The sequence below is a fragment of the Oncorhynchus kisutch genome, linkage group LG13, assembly GCF_002021735.2.
Source record: "Oncorhynchus kisutch isolate 150728-3 linkage group LG13, Okis_V2, whole genome shotgun sequence".
In the NCBI taxonomy this organism is placed as follows: domain Eukaryota; kingdom Metazoa; phylum Chordata; class Actinopteri; order Salmoniformes; family Salmonidae; genus Oncorhynchus; species Oncorhynchus kisutch.
In genome coordinates this window covers 64,480,827-64,499,848 of record NC_034186.2, presented here as the reverse complement: position 1 = coordinate 64,499,848, position 19,022 = coordinate 64,480,827, and the positions used below count along the sequence as shown (strand labels likewise).

At 45.6% G+C, this 19,022-nt stretch overlaps 1 protein-coding gene across 1 annotated transcript in view; it reads right to left on the bottom strand.

Moving 5' to 3' along the window:
* The window catches only part of LOC109901699 (dynein heavy chain 5, axonemal), an 80,846-nt gene that overhangs the window by 52,197 nt on the left and 9,627 nt on the right, over window positions 1–19,022 (bottom strand). The window contains exons 9-24 of the mRNA XM_031786918.1: window positions 18,663–18,770; window positions 18,252–18,374; window positions 17,776–17,991; window positions 16,365–16,472; window positions 16,172–16,257; window positions 15,733–16,054; window positions 14,589–14,795; window positions 14,197–14,368; window positions 13,754–13,899; window positions 13,244–13,409; window positions 12,776–13,030; window positions 12,412–12,608; window positions 11,769–12,005; window positions 11,349–11,550; window positions 10,239–10,474; window positions 9,155–9,373 (exon numbers count right to left, since the gene is read on the bottom strand). Of these exons, the coding sequence (XP_031642778.1) occupies window positions 9,155–9,373; window positions 10,239–10,474; window positions 11,349–11,550; window positions 11,769–12,005; window positions 12,412–12,608; window positions 12,776–13,030; window positions 13,244–13,409; window positions 13,754–13,899; window positions 14,197–14,368; window positions 14,589–14,795; window positions 15,733–16,054; window positions 16,172–16,257; window positions 16,365–16,472; window positions 17,776–17,991; window positions 18,252–18,374; window positions 18,663–18,770 (3,000 nt within the window). The remainder of the gene's footprint in view (window positions 1–9,154; window positions 9,374–10,238; window positions 10,475–11,348; window positions 11,551–11,768; window positions 12,006–12,411; window positions 12,609–12,775; window positions 13,031–13,243; window positions 13,410–13,753; window positions 13,900–14,196; window positions 14,369–14,588; window positions 14,796–15,732; window positions 16,055–16,171; window positions 16,258–16,364; window positions 16,473–17,775; window positions 17,992–18,251; window positions 18,375–18,662; window positions 18,771–19,022) is intronic.

Genomic DNA, 19,022 nt, shown 5'->3' with positions numbered 1-19,022 from the left:
GTAGCTGTGAGTAAGACCTAGACAGCCTTGGTGTTACATGTAGCTGTGAGTAAGACCTAGACAGCCTTGGTGTTAGGTGTAGCTGTGAGTAAGACCTAGACAGCCTTGGTGTTACATGTAGCTGTGAGTAAGACCTAGACAGCCTTGGTGTTACGTGTAGCTGTGAGTAAGACCTAGACAGCCTTGGTGTTACATGTAGCTGTGAGTAAGACCTAGACAGCCTTGGTGTTACATGTTGCTGTGAGTAAGACCTAGACAGCCTTGGTGTTACGTGTAGCTGTGAGTAAGACCTAGACAGCCTTGGTGTTACGTGTAGCTGTGAGTAAGACCTAGACAGCCTAGATGTTAGGTGTAGCTGTGAGTAAGACCTAGACAGCCTTGGTGTTACATGTTGCTGTGAGTAAGACCTAGACAGCCTTGGTGTTACGTGTAGCTGTGAGTAAGACCTAGACAGCCTTGGTGTTACGTGTAGCTGTGAGTAAGACCTAGACAGCCTAGATGTTAGGTGTAGCTGTGAGTAAGACCTAGACAGTATTGGTGTTACGTGTAGCTGTGAGTAAGACCTAGACAGCCTTGGTGTTAGGTGTAGCTGTGAGTAAGACCTAGACAGCCTAGGTGTTAGGTGTAGCTGTGAGTAAGACCTAGACAGCCTAGATGTTAGGTGTAGCTGTGAGTAAGACCTAGACAGCCTAGATGTTAGGTGTAGCTGTGAGTAAGACCTAGACAGCCTTGGTGTTAGGTGTAGCTGTGAGTAAGACCTAGACAGTATTGGTGTTAGGTGTAGCTGTGAGTAAGACCTAGACAGCCTTGGTGTTAGGTGTAGCTGTGAGTAAGACCTAGACAGCCTAGATGTTAGGTGTAGCTGTGAGTAAGACCTAGACAGCCTAGGTGTTAGATGTAGCTGTGAGTAAGACCCAGACAGCCTAGGTGTTAGGTGTAGCTGTGAGTAACACCTCGACAGCCTTGGTGTTAGGTGTACCTGTGAGTAAGACCTAGACAGCCTTGGTGTTAGGTGTAGCTGTGAGTAAGACCTAGACAGCCTTGGTGTTGGGTGTAGCTGTGAGTAAGACCTAGACAGCCTTGGTGTTACGTGTAGCTGTGAGTAAGACCTAGACAGCCTTGGTGTTACATGTAGCTGTGAGTAAGACCTAGACAGCCTTGGTGTTACATGTTGCTGTGAGTAAGACCTAGACAGCCTTGGTGTTACGTGTAGCTGTGAGTAAGACCTAGACAGCCTTGGTGTTACATGTAGCTGTGAGTAAGACCTAGACAGCCTTGGTGTTACATGTTGCTGTGAGTAAGACCTAGACAGCCTTGGTGTTACGTGTAGCTGTGAGTAAGACCTAGACAGCCTTGGTGTTAGATGTAGCTGTGAGTAAGACCCAGACAGCCTAGGTGTTAGGTGTAGCTGTGAGTAACACCTCGACAGCCTTGGTGTTAGGTGTACCTGTGAGTAAGACCTAGACAGCCTTGGTGTTAGGTGTAGCTGTGAGTAAGACCTAGACAGCCTTGGTGTTACATGTAGCTGTGAGTAAGACCTAGACAGCCTTGGTGTTACGTGTAGCTGTGAGTAAGACCTAGACAGCCTTGGTGTTACATGTAGCTGTGAGTAAGACCTAGACAGCCTTGGTGTTACATGTTGCTGTGAGTAAGACCTAGACAGCCTTGGTGTTACGTGTAGCTGTGAGTAAGACCTAGACAGCCTTGGTGTTACATGTAGCTGTGAGTAAGACCTAGACAGCCTTGGTGTTACATGTTGCTGTGAGTAAGACCTAGACAGCCTTGGTGTTACGTGTAGCTGTGAGTAAGACCTAGACAGCCTTGGTGTTACGTGTAGCTGTGAGTAAGACCTAGACAGCCTAGATGTTAGGTGTAGCTGTGAGTAAGACCTAGACAGCCTAGGTGTTAGGTGTAGCTGTGAGTAAGACCTAGACAGCCTAGGTGTTAGGTGTAGCTGTGAGTAATACCTAGACAGCCTAGATGTTAGGTGTAGCTGTGAGTAAGACCTAGACAGTATTGGTGTTAGGTGTAGCTGTGAGTAAGACCTAGACAGCCTTGGTGTTAGGTGTAGCTGTGAGTAAGACCTAGACAGCCTAGATGTTAGGTGTAGCTGTGAGTAAGACCTAGACAGCCTAGGTGTTAGATGTAGCTGTGAGTAAGACCCAGACAGCCTAGGTGTTAGGTGTAGCTGTGAGTAACACCTCGACAGCCTTGGTGTTAGGTGTACCTGTGAGTAAGACCTAGACAGCCTTGGTGTTCGGTGTAGCTGTGAGTAAGACCTAGACAGCCTTGGTGTTACATGTAGCTGTGAGTAAGACCTAGACAGCCTTGGTGTTACGTGTAGCTGTGAGTAAGACCTAGACAGCCTTGGTGTTACATGTAGCTGTGAGTAAGACCTAGACAGCCTTGGTGTTACATGTTGCTGTGAGTAAGACCTAGACAGCCTTGGTGTTACGTGTAGCTGTGAGTAAGACCTAGACAGCCTTGGTGTTACGTGTAGCTGTGAGTAAGACCTAGACAGCCTAGATGTTAGGTGTAGCTGTGAGTAAGACCTAGACAGCCTAGGTGTTAGATGTAGCTGTGAGTAAGACCCAGACAGTCTAGGTGTTAGGTGTAGCTGTGAGTAAGACCTAGACAGCCTTGGTGTTAGGTGTAGCTGTGAGTAAGACCTAGACAGTATTGGTGTTAGGTGTAGCTGTGAGTAAGACCTAGACCGCCTTGGTGTTAGGTTTAGCTGTGAGTAAGACCTAGACAGCCTAGGTGTTAGGTGTAGCTGTGAGTAAGACCTAGACAGCCTAGATGTTAGGTGTAGCTGTGAGTAAGACCTAGACAGCCTTGGTGTTACATGTAGCTGTGAGTAAGACCTAGACAGCCTTGGTGTTACGTGTAGCTGTGAGTAAGACCTAGACAGCCTTGGTGTTACATGTAGCTGTGAGTAAGACCTAGACAGCCTTGGTGTTACATGTAGCTGTGAATAAGACCTAGACAGCCTTGGTGTTACATGTAGCTGTGAGTAAGACCTAGACAGCCTTGGTGTTACGTGTAGCTGTGAGTAAGACCTAGACAGCCTTGGTGTTACATGTAGCTGTGAGTAAGACCTAGACAGCCTTGGTGTTAGGTGTAGCTGTGAGTAAGACCTAGACAGCCTTGGTGTTACATGTAGCTGTGAGTAAGACCTAGACAGCCTTGGTGTTACGTGTAGCTGTGAGTAAGACCTAGACAGCCTTGGTGTTACATGTAGCTGTGAGTAAGACCTAGACAGCCTTGGTGTTACATGTTGCTGTGAGTAAGACCTAGACAGCCTTGGTGTTACGTGTAGCTGTGAGTAAGACCTAGACAGCCTTGGTGTTACGTGTAGCTGTGAGTAAGACCTAGACAGCCTAGATGTTAGGTGTAGCTGTGAGTAAGACCTAGACAGCCTTGGTGTTACGTGTAGCTGTGAGTAAGACCTAGACAGCCTTGGTGTTACGTGTAGCTGTGAGTAAGACCTAGACAGCCTAGATGTTAGGTGTAGCTGTGAGTAAGACCTAGAAAGCCTAGGTGTTAGATGTAGCTGTGAGTAAGACCCAGACAGTCTAGGTGTTAGGTGTAGCTGTGAGCTGTGGTAAGACCTAGACAGCCTTGGTGTTAGGTGTAGCTGTGAGTAAGACCTAGACAGCCTAGGTGTTAGGTGTAGCTGTGAGTAAGACCTAGACAGCCTAGATGTTAGGTGTAGCTGTGAGTAAGACCTAGACAGCCTAGATGTTAGGTGTAGCTGTGAGTAAGACCTAGACAGCCTTGGTGTTAGGTGTAGCTGTGAGTAAGACCTAGACAGTATTGGTGTTAGGTGTAGCTGTGAGTAAGACCTAGACAGCCTTGTGTTAGGTGTAGCTGTGAGTAAGACCTAGACAGCCTAGATGTTAGGTGTAGCTGTGAGTAAGACCTAGACAGCCTAGGTGTTAGATGTAGCTGTGAGTAAGACCCAGACAGCCTAGGTGTTAGGTGTAGCTGTGAGTAACACCTCGACAGCCTTGGTGTTAGGTGTACCTGTGAGTAAGACCTAGACAGCCTTGGTGTTAGGTGTAGCTGTGAGTAAGACCTAGACAGCCTTGGTGTTGGGTGTAGCTGTGAGTAAGACCTAGACAGCCTTGGTGTTACGTGTAGCTGTGAGTAAGACCTAGACAGCCTTGGTGTTACATGTAGCTGTGAGTAAGACCTAGACAGCCTTGGTGTTACATGTTGCTGTGAGTAAGACCTAGACAGCCTTGGTGTTACGTGTAGCTGTGAGTAAGACCTAGACAGCCTTGGTGTTACATGTAGCTGTGAGTAAGACCTAGACAGCCTTGGTGTTACATGTTGCTGTGAGTAAGACCTAGACAGCCTTGGTGTTACGTGTAGCTGTGAGTAAGACCTAGACAGCCTTGGTGTTAGATGTAGCTGTGAGTAAGACCCAGACAGCCTAGGTGTTAGGTGTAGCTGTGAGTAACACCTCGACAGCCTTGGTGTTAGGTGTACCTGTGAGTAAGACCTAGACAGCCTTGGTGTTAGGTGTAGCTGTGAGTAAGACCTAGACAGCCTTGGTGTTACATGTAGCTGTGAGTAAGACCTAGACAGCCTTGGTGTTACGTGTAGCTGTGAGTAAGACCTAGACAGCCTTGGTGTTACATGTAGCTGTGAGTAAGACCTAGACAGCCTTGGTGTTACATGTTGCTGTGAGTAAGACCTAGACAGCCTTGGTGTTACGTGTAGCTGTGAGTAAGACCTAGACAGCCTTGGTGTTACATGTAGCTGTGAGTAAGACCTAGACAGCCTTGGTGTTACATGTTGCTGTGAGTAAGACCTAGACAGCCTTGGTGTTACGTGTAGCTGTGAGTAAGACCTAGACAGCCTTGGTGTTACGTGTAGCTGTGAGTAAGACCTAGACAGCCTAGATGTTAGGTGTAGCTGTGAGTAAGACCTAGACAGCCTAGGTGTTAGGTGTAGCTGTGAGTAAGACCTAGACAGCCTAGGTGTTAGGTGTAGCTGTGAGTAATACCTAGACAGCCTAGATGTTAGGTGTAGCTGTGAGTAAGACCTAGACAGCATTGGTGTTAGGTGTAGCTGTGAGTAAGACCTAGACAGCCTTGGTGTTAGGTGTAGCTGTGAGTAAGACCTAGACAGCCTAGATGTTAGGTGTAGCTGTGAGTAAGACCTAGACAGCCTAGGTGTTAGATGTAGCTGTGAGTAAGACCCAGACAGCCTAGGTGTTAGGTGTAGCTGTGAGTAACACCTCGACAGCCTTGGTGTTAGGTGTACCTGTGAGTAAGACCTAGACAGCCTTGGTGTTCGGTGTAGCTGTGAGTAAGACCTAGACAGCCTTGGTGTTACATGTAGCTGTGAGTAAGACCTAGACAGCCTTGGTGTTACGTGTAGCTGTGAGTAAGACCTAGACAGCCTTGGTGTTACATGTAGCTGTGAGTAAGACCTAGACAGCCTTGGTGTTACATGTTGCTGTGAGTAAGACCTAGACAGCCTTGGTGTTACGTGTAGCTGTGAGTAAGACCTAGACAGCCTTGGTGTTACGTGTAGCTGTGAGTAAGACCTAGACAGCCTAGATGTTAGGTGTAGCTGTGAGTAAGACCTAGACAGCCTAGGTGTTAGATGTAGCTGTGAGTAAGACCCAGACAGTCTAGGTGTTAGGTGTAGCTGTGAGTAAGACCTAGACAGCCTTGGTGTTAGGTGTAGCTGTGAGTAAGACCTAGACAGTATTGGTGTTAGGTGTAGCTGTGAGTAAGACCTAGACCGCCTTGGTGTTAGGTTTAGCTGTGAGTAAGACCTAGACAGCCTAGGTGTTAGGTGTAGCTGTGAGTAAGACCTAGACAGCCTAGATGTTAGGTGTAGCTGTGAGTAAGACCTAGACAGCCTTGGTGTTAGGTGTAGCTGTGAGTAAGACCTAGACAGTATTGGTGTTAGGTGTAGCTGTGAGTAAGACCTAGACAGCCTTGGTGTTAGGTGTAGCTGTGAGTAAGACCTAGACAGCCTAGATGTTAGGTGTAGCTGTGAGTAAGACCTAGACAGCCTAGGTGTTAGATGTAGCTGTGAGTAAGACCCAGACAGCCTAGGTGTTAGGTGTAGCTGTGAGTAACACCTCGACAGCCTTGGTGTTAGGTGTACCTGTGAGTAAGACCTAGACAGCCTTGGTGTTAGGTGTAGCTGTGAGTAAGACCTAGACAGCCTTGGTGTTGGGTGTAGCTGTGAGTAAGACCTAGACAGCCTTGGTGTTACGTGTAGCTGTGAGTAAGACCTAGACAGCCTTGGTGTTACATGTAGCTGTGAGTAAGACCTAGACAGCCTTGGTGTTACATGTTGCTGTGAGTAAGACCTAGACAGCCTTGGTGTTACGTGTAGCTGTGAGTAAGACCTAGACAGCCTTGGTGTTACATGTAGCTGTGAGTAAGACCTAGACAGCCTTGGTGTTACATGTTGCTGTGAGTAAGACCTAGACAGCCTTGGTGTTACGTGTAGCTGTGAGTAAGACCTAGACAGCCTTGGTGTTACATGTTGCTGTGAGTAAGACCTAGACAGCCTTGGTGTTACGTGTAGCTGTGAGTAAGACCTAGACAGCCTTGGTGTTACGTGTAGCTGTGAGTAAGACCTAGACAGCCTAGATGTTAGGTGTAGCTGTGAGTAAGACCTAGACAGCCTAGGTGTTAGATGTAGCTGTGAGTAAGACCCAGACAGTCTAGGTGTTAGGTGTAGCTGTGAGTAAGACCTAGACAGCCTTGGTGTTAGGTGTAGCTGTGAGTAAGACCTAGACAGCCTAGGTGTTAGGTGTAGCTGTGAGTAAGACCTAGACAGCCTAGGTGTTAGGTGTAGCTGTGAGTAATACCTAGACAGCCTAGATGTTAGGTGTAGCTGTGAGTAAGACCTAGACAGTATTGGTGTTAGGTGTAGCTGTGAGTAAGACCTAGACAGCCTTGGTGTTAGGTGTAGCTGTGAGTAAGACCTAGACAGCCTAGATGTTAGGTGTAGCTGTGAGTAAGACCTAGACAGCCTAGGTGTTAGATGTAGCTGTGAGTAAGACCCAGACAGCCTAGGTGTTAGGTGTAGCTGTGAGTAACACCTCGACAGCCTTGGTGTTAGGTGTACCTGTGAGTAAGACCTAGACAGCCTTGGTGTTAGGTGTAGCTGTGAGTAAGACCTAGACAGCCTTGGTGTTGGGTGTAGCTGTGAGTAAGACCTAGACAGCCTTGGTGTTACGTGTAGCTGTGAGTAAGACCTAGACAGCCTTGGTGTTACATGTAGCTGTGAGTAAGACCTAGACAGCCTTGGTGTTACATGTTGCTGTGAGTAAGACCTAGACAGCCTTGGTGTTACGTGTAGCTGTGAGTAAGACCTAGACAGCCTTGGTGTTACATGTAGCTGTGAGTAAGACCTAGACAGCCTTGGTGTTACATGTTGCTGTGAGTAAGACCTAGACAGCCTTGGTGTTACGTGTAGCTGTGAGTAAGACCTAGACAGCCTTGGTGTTACATGTTGCTGTGAGTAAGACCTAGACAGCCTTGGTGTTACGTGTAGCTGTGAGTAAGACCTAGACAGCCTTGGTGTTACGTGTAGCTGTGAGTAAGACCTAGACAGCCTAGATGTTAGGTGTAGCTGTGAGTAAGACCTAGACAGCCTAGGTGTTAGATGTAGCTGTGAGTAAGACCCAGACAGTCTAGGTGTTAGGTGTAGCTGTGAGTAAGACCTAGACAGCCTTGGTGTTAGGTGTAGCTGTGAGTAAGACCTAGACAGTATTGGTGTTAGGTTTAGCTGTGAGTAAGACCTAGACAGCCTTGGTGTTAGGTGTAGCTGTGAGTAAGACCTAGACAGCCTAGGTGTTAGGTGTAGCTGTGAGTAATACCTAGACAGCCTAGATGTTAGGTGTAGCTGTGAGTAAGACCTAGACAGTATTGGTGTTAGGTGTAGCTGTGAGTAAGACCTAGACAGCCTTGGTGTTAGGTGTAGCTGTGAGTAAGACCTAGACAGCCTAGATGTTAGGTGTAGCTGTGAGTAAGACCTAGACAGCCTAGGTGTTAGATGTAGCTGTGAGTAAGACCCAGACAGCCTAGGTGTTAGGTGTAGCTGTGAGTAACACCTCGACAGCCTTGGTGTTAGGTGTACCTGTGAGTAAGACCTAGACAGCCTTGGTGTTCGGTGTAGCTGTGAGTAAGACCTAGACAGCCTTGGTGTTACATGTAGCTGTGAGTAAGACCTAGACAGCCTTGGTGTTACGTGTAGCTGTGAGTAAGACCTAGACAGCCTTGGTGTTACATGTAGCTGTGAGTAAGACCTAGACAGCCTTGGTGTTACATGTTGCTGTGAGTAAGACCTAGACAGCCTTGGTGTTACGTGTAGCTGTGAGTAAGACCTAGACAGCCTTGGTGTTACGTGTAGCTGTGAGTAAGACCTAGACAGCCTAGATGTTAGGTGTAGCTGTGAGTAAGACCTAGACAGCCTAGGTGTTAGATGTAGCTGTGAGTAAGACCCAGACAGTCTAGGTGTTAGGTGTAGCTGTGAGTAAGACCTAGACAGCCTTGGTGTTAGGTGTAGCTGTGAGTAAGACCTAGACAGTATTGGTGTTAGGTGTAGCTGTGAGTAAGACCTAGACCGCCTTGGTGTTAGGTTTAGCTGTGAGTAAGACCTAGACAGCCTAGGTGTTAGGTGTAGCTGTGAGTAAGACCTAGACAGCCTAGATGTTAGGTGTAGCTGTGAGTAAGACCTAGACAGCCTTGGTGTTAGGTGTAGCTGTGAGTAAGACCTAGACAGTATTGGTGTTAGGTGTAGCTGTGAGTAAGACCTAGACAGCCTTGGTGTTAGGTGTAGCTGTGAGTAAGACCTAGACAGCCTAGATGTTAGGTGTAGCTGTGAGTAAGACCTGGACAGCCTAGGTGTTAGATGTAGCTGTGAGTAAGACCCAGACAGCCTAGGTGTTAGGTGTAGCTGTGAGTAACACCTCGACAGCCTTGGCGTTAGGTGTAGCTGTGAGTAAGACCTAGACAGCCTTGGTGTTAGGTGTAGCTGTGAGTAAGACCTAGACAGCCTTGGTGTTGGGTGTAGCTGTGAGTAAGACCTAGACAGCCTTGGTGTTAGGTGTAGCTGTGAGTAAGACCTAGACAGTCTTGGTGTTAGGTGTAGCTGTGAGACGTGTCTGAACCTTGTCATAGTCCTGATAGAAGTGTCCACAGTCCTCCACAAACGTCTGCACATTGTCTATGAGCTCTCCTCTGAAGTTGGGCTGCAGGGACACCAGCTCATTCTGGACCTCTGTGCTGCGGGCTAGCAGCTTCTCCCAGGTGTAGCGCAGTGTGTCCACCTTCTCTGCCTCCTCCTTCGCCACTACCAGGCCGTACTTATGGAGCATGGCATAGGACTCCTAGGAAAGGAGAAGGCACAGCACTGAACAGACACATGGTACAACACAGATCTCCAGTGTCTTCTCACAACCAAATACAGACTTCAAGGACTTAATCAAACTATGGGCAAATCCTAACTTCCACCTAAGTTGAATTATCACCCATTGATACCAATGCCCGTAGACTAAGTAGAAATTTGACATAGGTGGGAATTAAGATTTGCCTCCTACTGAATGAAAGTGGATACTGCAAATAGTCTCAGTGAATTATTCATACAGTATCTCTGCAGTGGTGTAAAGTACTTAAGTAAAATACTTTAAAGTACTACTTAAGTAGTTTTTCTGGGTATCTGTACTTTACTCTTCATATTTTTGACTACTTTTACTTTTGCTTCACTACATTCCTAAAGAAAATATAGTACTTTTTACTCCATACATTTTCCCTGACAACCAAAAGTACTCAATACATTTTGAATGCTTAGCAGGACAGGAAAATGGTGAAATTCAAGCATTTTTCATGAAAACACATGGTCATCCCTACACCCTCTGGCTTGGCAGACTCACTAGACACAAAAGCACATTTTGTAAATCATATCTGAATGTTGGAGTGTGCCCCTGGCTATCCATACATTTTAAAAACCAGAAAATGGTGCTGTCTGCTTTGCTTAATATAAGGAATGTTTATTATTTATACATTTACTTTTGATACTTAAGTATATTTAAAACCAAATACTTTTAGACTTTTACCCAGGTACTATTTTACTGGCTCACATTCAATTTTACCTGAGTTACTTTCTATTAAGGCTATACTTTTACTCAAATATGACAATTGGGTACTCTTTCCACCACTGTCTCTCTGAAAGAAGTGTGCATTTGTGTTCTCTACCTCTATGGGTCCCACATGGAAGTCAATGGAGATCTGCTGCTCTCTGATCTCCTTCAGCGATGCCATGGCGATGCGGATGTCATCCAAGTCTTTGATTGGTCGGTTCAGTTTCTTTGCCGCCTCATCCACTAACGTGAAGATGTTCTCCATATCTGTCCGGTACTTCCTGTTACAGTGCAGGCCATAGTCCACCATCCAGCTCTTAGTCTCCGCAGTCAGGGCCATCTTCAGGTCAGCTGTTCAACAACAAATCAGATATTAGTCTGATAATAGTCAGATATTCATGCAGTGTTGAAAAAATGAAACAACAGTATTGCGAAATTCTACTAAGAACATGTGCAGTTATATTTTGTTGTCTTGTGAGGTTAATGCAGGGGATTAGCAGTCAATTGCTTTGAAATAGCCCAACATTTCACATAACGGGGAGAAAGTTTTAGAGAGATACAGGTCAGTCTACAGTTACCTGTATTTTTATTTTTTATTCATCCCTCTACTTCCCACGGCTATGTACCCGTGTAGAGGGCCAGTTCTCCTACAGTGACGTATTCTACCTATGCAGTTGGCAAGAGCTCCCACAGTGATGTACTCTACCTGTATAGAGGACCAGAGCTCCCACAGTGATGTACTCTACCTGTATAGAGGACCAGAGCTCCCACAGTGATGTACTCCACCTGTATAGAGGGCCAGAGCTCCACAGTGATGTACTCTACCTGTATAAAGGGCCAGAGCTCCCACAGTGATGTACTCTACCTGTATAGAGGGCCAGAGCTCCCACAGTGAGGTACTCTACCTGTATAGAGGGCCAGAGCTCCCACAGTGAGGTACTCTACCTGTATAGAGGGCCAGAGCTCCCACAGTGATGTACTCTACCTGTATAGAGGGGCAGAGCTCCCACAGTGAGGTACTCTACCTGTATAGAGGGCCAGAGCTCCCACAGTGAGGTACTCTACCTGTATAGAGGGCCAGAGCTCCCACAGTGATGTACTCTACCTGTATAGAGGGCCAGAGCTCCCACAGTGAGGTACTCTACCTGTATAGAGGGCCAGAGCTCCCACAGTGAGGTACTCTACCTGTATAGAGGGCCAGAGCTCCCACAGTGATGTACTCTACCTGTATAGAGGGCCAGAGCTCCCACAGTGATGTACTCAGGCTCAGCGTTGATCTCCAGCTCCAGGTCTTTGTAGTAGAGGATCTGGGACTCAAACTCAGACAGCAGAGGGCTGCCCTGGCTGAACTTCTGGATGGTGTCCTCTCGCTCCTTCCTCCAGATGTGGTGGTAACGACTGAAGCGGTCCAGAGCATTCACCACATCCTGGTTAACAACACAACAGCCAGCTCTTAAATGCACTTTCAATAAAGTTTGAATTTAACTGATTTGATTTAGGTCTCCTTTTCACATCAACATCTTAGGGGATAGGTGTCAGTATCAAACACAAGATAGTTAGAATTTGACACACTAAGGTCAGAACATTAGGAAAACAGGAGAAACAGACTTTTTATTTTTTATTTTGTGTGTACACCTGTATGTACCTTCTTGGTAGAGTTGATGGAGGTGCTGAGCACAGACACCAGCTTGATGATCTCCTTGTTCTCAGACACACTCTTGTAGTAGTTCCTGGCCTGGTAGGGTATGGCCTGGGTCACAGAGGCGGAGATGTCTGAGGTACTGCCATCAGCCAGGCTCCTGTAGGTGGTCTCTCCGTCCTCTGACTCACTGTCACTCTTGTCCTGTCTCAGAGCAGCCATGCCTCTCTCACTCATCTTCCTCTGTGTTGGCATGAACAGAATAATTCATGTTTGGTGTTTGTTCTAAGAAAAACTAAAACCTTAATCTCATGATTTAATTTGAAAGTGTTTTATATATAATTCCACACTATGATGTTGGAATAATATGAAAATGATAATTGTACGAGCTGTTTGAAAAGACTGCCTGACATTTCAGCCTGTTTTGGTGGGATGGAGTTTTGGCCTGACGATAACAGCTAGTTTCAGTTTTCCCCTCCCCACTCAGACCACACTCAGACAGTCCTACCAAATTATTGCTTGAGAAATAGCTCTTTGCTATGAAGCAATTTTTTCCCTTCTAATTGAAAACAATAACAGTAAGGTACTTAATTATTACCGGAAATGATTTGATATTGAAGCTTTAAGCTTTAAGCCACGACAAGCCCACCTTGGAGATCCTCTCCTTGCTCCACTGGCCGACTCCTTTGCTAACACTGACCACACTCTCCACAGCCCGGTTCAGAGCCTGCTGGACCTCATCCAGGGCTGGGACCATGGCGATGTTGGGGATGGACAGGGTCACACTGGTCCTGAAGATAGGCTGCTGACCACTGCCCTTCAGACGGCTGGGGGAATCACTCTCTGCTGTGGGTGGTGGGCCGATATTGAAGTAGTGAGAAATGGAATGGGAAACCCTCATGACGGCCCCACCTTACTCCAACATGGATAGGGTTGAGCTCAAAGGGTGGCACTTTGTGACAACTGCTAATGTAAAAGGGGCTTTATAAATACATTAGATTGATGGAACTTACTCAGGAAGTGCAGTAGTGAGGAGGCGTGGAGGCGTTTGCGGAGGGTCTCCAGGGTGTTGCGTGTGAGCCTCAGCAGGGCGTCCACGTTACGGTGGTTGAAGTGGGACAGAAGCTCTTCAGCCTCCTCCTCCATCACCTCCAGTAGGTCTTTCTTCTTCTTCCTCTTCACCAGGGGAGACGGGGGGCCTGTGATGCTCGCTGCCGTGGTGTTACGAGACAGCAGGTTGATGCGACCCTCTGACTTACCCTCCTCCCCTGGGAAGAGGCATGAACAGACGTGAATACACCTGCATGTACACAGGCACGCACATGTTCTCATTTTCAGTCTGTAACAGTCAGTCTTTGTGCACCTGAGCAATCATTTTGCTATTGTACCCTTTCCCTTGTATTTTGCTGACCCTGTTATTACTCTCTGTTTGAGTTTTGCTGCATCATGATTATCACAGTTAAAACAGTAGGTTACAGTACCTTCACTCTCCACTAGGTCCATATCAGTCCTGCTCTCCTCTTGCAGTTCCTCGTCCCCCTCCTTGTTCAGCTCAAACTCCAGCAGCATGTTGATGAGTTCGTTGGTTGCCTCCTCCACCAGGGAACTCTTGGCATGGAGACTCTGAGCTCCCTGTATACACAGCTCCTACCATGACATAACAGAAGTACATGGGCCTATATCAGGGGTAGGCAACCCTGTTCCTGGAGTGCTGCAGGTGCTGCAGGTACTGACCAGGTCAGTTAAATCAAATACATTAAGTACCTGCAACACTCCAGGACCAGGGTTGCTTACCGCTGGTCCTATATGCATAAAGACTGTTTATACGAAACTAGTACTGGACTAAATGTACTGTTTTGTCTGGTCAATGTTGTTAGCACTGACGATGGGTGACTGTGTTACCATTACAGGCTGTTGATGACGCAATTATTATGCCTAACAAGCATGTATGTGTATAACACATGAGTAATGCAGAGGGAATCTTTGTTTACCCTGGTGGTCTGAATGAACTCTTCACAGCTGAAAGGTTCCTCCAGGGGCAGAACCCACAGTGTGGCTCCACTCATCTCCTGCAGCACAGCGTCTATCCTGAACTCCACCAGGTCATTCACTCTGTCCATTAGCAGCTCCAGGTCCGCTGGACACACAGGTTACAGGTCAGAGGTCATGCACAGCACCACGGTGTCACCGGGGGTCACAAGGAAACAGCAGTTACAATCAGCTTTGCCCACTGGGACAGCAGATATAACTTTTTCCAATGGGATATTTGACATGAGTTGATCAGGCACAATTAGCTGCGATCAAATTACGTGAAAGTTTCGGTGTACTTACGGTTCTGGTTATTGTGGTGAGATTGTTCTCCTGTTTTATAGTATGGTGCTATGACAGAGGACAGTACAGTGCTGACAAGGTTAGATTGGACATGGTTACATACTGAGAGCACTGTTGATGCGGCTGAGGTATTTCTCGATGTTCAGTGAGGTCCAGTTGAGGGAGGTCAGGCCTGGCAGAATAGCTTCGTCTACCTTAGCAACATGAGGCATCACCAGTTGCCCAAAGGCACTCTGGATCTTAGCCCGGACCCTGGCGTTCTCCGTCAGAACCAGCTGTGGATGTGCGTCAGAAATAGAGAAATTTTACTTAATACACTTTACTTAATACCTGCCGTTATAATGTCTTCATCCTTATAATGTCTTCTAATCATCAAATGACAGCCCTTGTATTACTGCCGTTGAGTGTATGTAAAGCTTTTTAAAGATACAGGATACAGTATCATGCTCAATATGCGTCAGTTGATCAAAAGGCATCATGGAAAACATAGAGTACCTGCAGCTTGTTGTAGTTCTTCTTGAGGGCATCTTGTTTCTGCTGTAAGATGGCTGCAAAGGGAGGAATCTCCAGCCTCATCCTGGTCATGCAGTCTGTCTCCCTAATCTGAGTCAGGATCTGAGGGTCAAAGTTGACAAACAGGTCCCCCGTATCGGGACATTTGACCAGCAAAGAGGCCTGGAGGCCCAGTCTGACCTCCTCGATCTGGGGAGTGGGAAAGAGTGAGATAGAGAAAGAGAAAGAGAGAGAGAGAGAGAGAGAGAGAGAGAGAGAGAGAGAGAGAGAGAGAGAGAGAGAGAGAGAGAGAAAGAGAGAGAGAGAGTGTAATGGGTGCGTGTTGGTGGCAGGGAAGTCAGGCGCAGGAGAATCGATCTTGGTATAAACAGAGTTGTTTAATCAGTGCTTCACAAAACTCCAAAACCAAAATGACAAAATAATAAAAAGTGGGTACAAAACCCGTCGCGCACCAACACATAATACAGAAACATACAATCAAACAATCTCCGACAAGGACATGAGGGGAAACAGAGGGTTAGATACACAACATGTAATTGATGGGATTGGAACCAGGTGTGAAGGAAGACAAGACAAAACTAATGGAAAATGAAAAATGGATCAGGGATGGCTAGAAGGTCGGTGACGTCAACCGCCGAACACCGCCCGAACAAGGAGAGGGACTGACTTCGGCGGAAGTCGTGACAGAGAGAGATGTAGAGGGAAAGAGAGAGAGAGAAATGGAGGGAGACAGCATGAGTGTGAGAGAGTGAGTGAGAGAGAGTGAGAGAGACCAGAGAGAGGGAGAGAGCAAGCGAGAGAGCGCGCGAGAGAGAGAGAGAGAGACGGAGAGAGACGGAGCGAGAGAGAGCAAGAGAGTGTATGAGTCATATGAGTCATCTACAGTATGTCTGTGGGAAATGAACAAGTCAATCAAAAGTAATATCAGTCTTGCCAACTACGACAGCACAGATCTGGGACCAGGCTACAGATTAATAACAGTAACAGTTAACGCTGCTATGCTTCTGGAGTATTGGTCCAGCCAGTACACCAGAGACAGTATCAAGAGTCTCAGAGTAGGAATGCTGATTAAGTTTTGCCTTTAAGATCACAATAAATAAGACAACCAGGAGGGGCCCTGTCTCACCTGCTTCATCCATCCACTGTGGTAGAGCATCTCAAACTCTAGCAGCACCCTGGCCACCCTGTTGTAGTTCCTGATGATGCGTTTGGCCTCGGGCGTAGCCAGCACCCCAGGGGATTCCTGAAACAGATCCATGGGTTCCTGGATCCTCCGGTACAGCTGGCGGGCCCACAGGATCTTACCGGCTACCGGGGGCAGGTCCCGGCCAATGGGGGGATCCATCTTCTGCTTGGTGTAGTTACGGGACACCATCTCTATGTCTCTCCCATAGTTCTGAAGGATCTGCTGGTACTTCTCATCGATGCCCAGGTCTGGGATGCCCAGTCTTAGTGATGTAAGGGGAGATTTTGATATCAAATGAAGAATGAATGAAATGGCTGTTAAATGGACTGAAATGAATTAAAGGTTAGTTTGAAATCGAGGTGGATTGAAATAACGGTACCTTTCACATTTCTTCAGTACATTCAAAGCCCTCTCTGTGTTTTGAATGTTATCGAATGTGTTATCCATGAAGGTCTTTAGCTGATTCTGAAAGCAAATGAACACAACAAACAATTGTGCAAGTAAATTATGAGATTATTCAGAAGTGTTTTGTTATGATTTACCGGTAAGTTTGCTATTAAATGTGGACTTACATGCAAGGCAGCGGTATTTTTACAAAACTCATCATAGTCCTGATCAAAGTCTGTTCTTCTCTGATCAAGGAAACTGTATTGCTTTTTCTTTATGCTCAATACAATGCTCTGAAAATAAAAGGCAGACAGGTTATTTTTCATTCTTTCCAAAGTTCTTGAGGCTTTTGATCATTTCTTGTGTCTGTATTCATTCCAACCAAAGCCAAAAGACTGTCAACAACGTTTCCGTTGAATGTTGTGAGACTGTTGGGTTTAATAAAATTTTAATCAGAGTAGTAGGCCACATACTATAGAATGTAGAATGATGATGACATGCAGCTTCTGGCTGGACACCATCCCTATTTAAAGATCCTCCATCTACAATGGCAGGGATGAACAGCAGTGTATAAAATAGCAGTCATTTCTCCAATGAGCAGCTTACCATGAAATATGTATATCCTGGCTCCTGTGAACAAACTGTCAATCTTCACAAAAGGACATCAGGACTAAGTAATTAATGGATCAGCTTCTGCTCATTAAAACTAATGCTGTTCAACGCAATCCAATAAATTGAGGACACGTTTTGTGATGAGTAACAAATATGACTTTTTACTTTGTGAAATGGCTCCTGATCATTACAGTCAGGAGTTTAGTATGGCTATATGCTTGCTAGAGTTGATGATGATGATGATGAGGCATGCACTGATGGACAAAAACAAGGACGAAAAAAAACTATGTGGCAAAAGTTACCTCCCATGTCCCCTGCATTTCTGCAGTCTGTCCAGCGGAAGCAATAGAAAGAGCAGAACTAACATTACTACAGTTGCAAGGAAAAACATCTAAAAAGATAACGTCTAAAAAGGTAACGTCTAAAAAGCTAACGTCTAAAAAGCTAACGTCCAAAAGGTAACGTCTAAAAGGTAACATGTAAAAAGGTAACGTCTAAAAAGGTAACGTCTAAAAAGGTAACGACTAAAAAGGTAACGTCTAAAAAGGTAACGTGTGAAAAGGTAACGTCTAAAAAGCTATCGTCCAAAAGGTAACATGTAAAAAGGTAACGTCTAAAAGGTAACGTCTAAAAGGTAGCGTGTAAAAAGGTAACATGTAAAAAGGTAACATGTAAAAAGGTAACGTGTAAAAAGGTAACGTCTAAAAAGTTAACGTCCAAAAGGTAACATGTAAAAAGGTAACGTGTAAAAAGGTAACGTGTAAAAAGGTAACGTGTAAAAAGGTAACGTCTAAAAGGTAATGTGTAAAAAGGTAACGTCTAAAAGGTAACGTGTAAAAAGGCAACATCTAAAAAGGTAGCGTCTAAAAGGTAACGTTAAAAAAAGGTAACGTCTAAAAATGTAATTGATTTACAAAAATGATTAAAAAAGTTATGTCTAAAAGGGTAACGTCCACAAAGTACTCTAATCTCCAGACTGTGTACCTGAAACGTGGTTGCCATAGTTTCCAGGCCTTCTATCTTGGAGTCCTGTAGGGCTGAGTAGGTAGTGATGGTGCTGAACATGTTGAGGATCTTATAGAGGCGTCGTTGGAACGTCTCAAACTTCCCAAAGATGTACATCTCACTGAAATCAAACTGCCTCTCGGAGGGACTCTGCTCCAGCTTCTTCTTGGTCTTGTGGAAGCACTTCTGGTACTCCTATAATGAGATAGATGGGATCCAGATGAAAAGTCATTGGAGCAGCATGGAAAGGAAGTTATACTGTAAAATAGTTCATTTGTGAGAAGTGTGTAAAGGATGTGACGGTATTACACTAGAGATAATAAATGATTTATAGATTAAAGCTCTTAAGGGCCTGTACTTTCAAAACTGACATTTTTGTGCCTTGATTTATCACAGTATTTGAAATGATCTGGTTAAAGTGTGTTGAACAAGTACTTGGTATATGAAAGCAGTACCTGGTTTAGGTGGATAGCAGCTTTCAGTTTCTCAGCTACAACACCCTGAGGCTGGTCCCATATGGACGCAGACCCGTTGTTGGTGATGTAAGTCTTACATGCTGTAATCATCTGGTTGGTAACCTAAGACATGGAGATACAGAATAAAAAAGGATACATTTTGCGTGCCTCTCTAATAAGCAACCTCGATGGGATGACTGGTTAACAGGCTTGGAAGGAAAGTAGACAGCACTTCAGCTAACATGAGACCAGGTGGTGAGGCCAAATGCACCGTGAACATCAAAGAAGAATTGACCATATTCATTTCAATACCCTTCCAATGGGGAAATGTAATACATTTGCCAGCTTTTAGGAGATTTACAGTCACCTAGTCTTCTTGGTGGTTAAATACAGTATCATAGCAATAATGACCTTGACAAACAGGGAGGTGATCTTCTCTGAGGTGTTGTAGTAGCGGGAAATCCTGTGGATCATCCGGATGGCGTTGATCAGGCCTGGAATGGCCTCTACCATCGACACCTGCGTTCATTTAGCAATCAATACAATCATACAATGATGAGTTTTCAAATCCATTAAGATCGATATACAGTTGAAGTTGGAAGTTTACATACACCTTAGCCAAACACATTTAAACTCAGTTTTTCACAATTCCTGACATTTAATCAGAGTAAAAATTCCCTGTCTTAGGTCAGTTAGGATCACCACTTTATTTTAAGAATGTGAAATGTCAGAATAATAGTAGAGAGAATGATTTATTTCAGATTATATTTA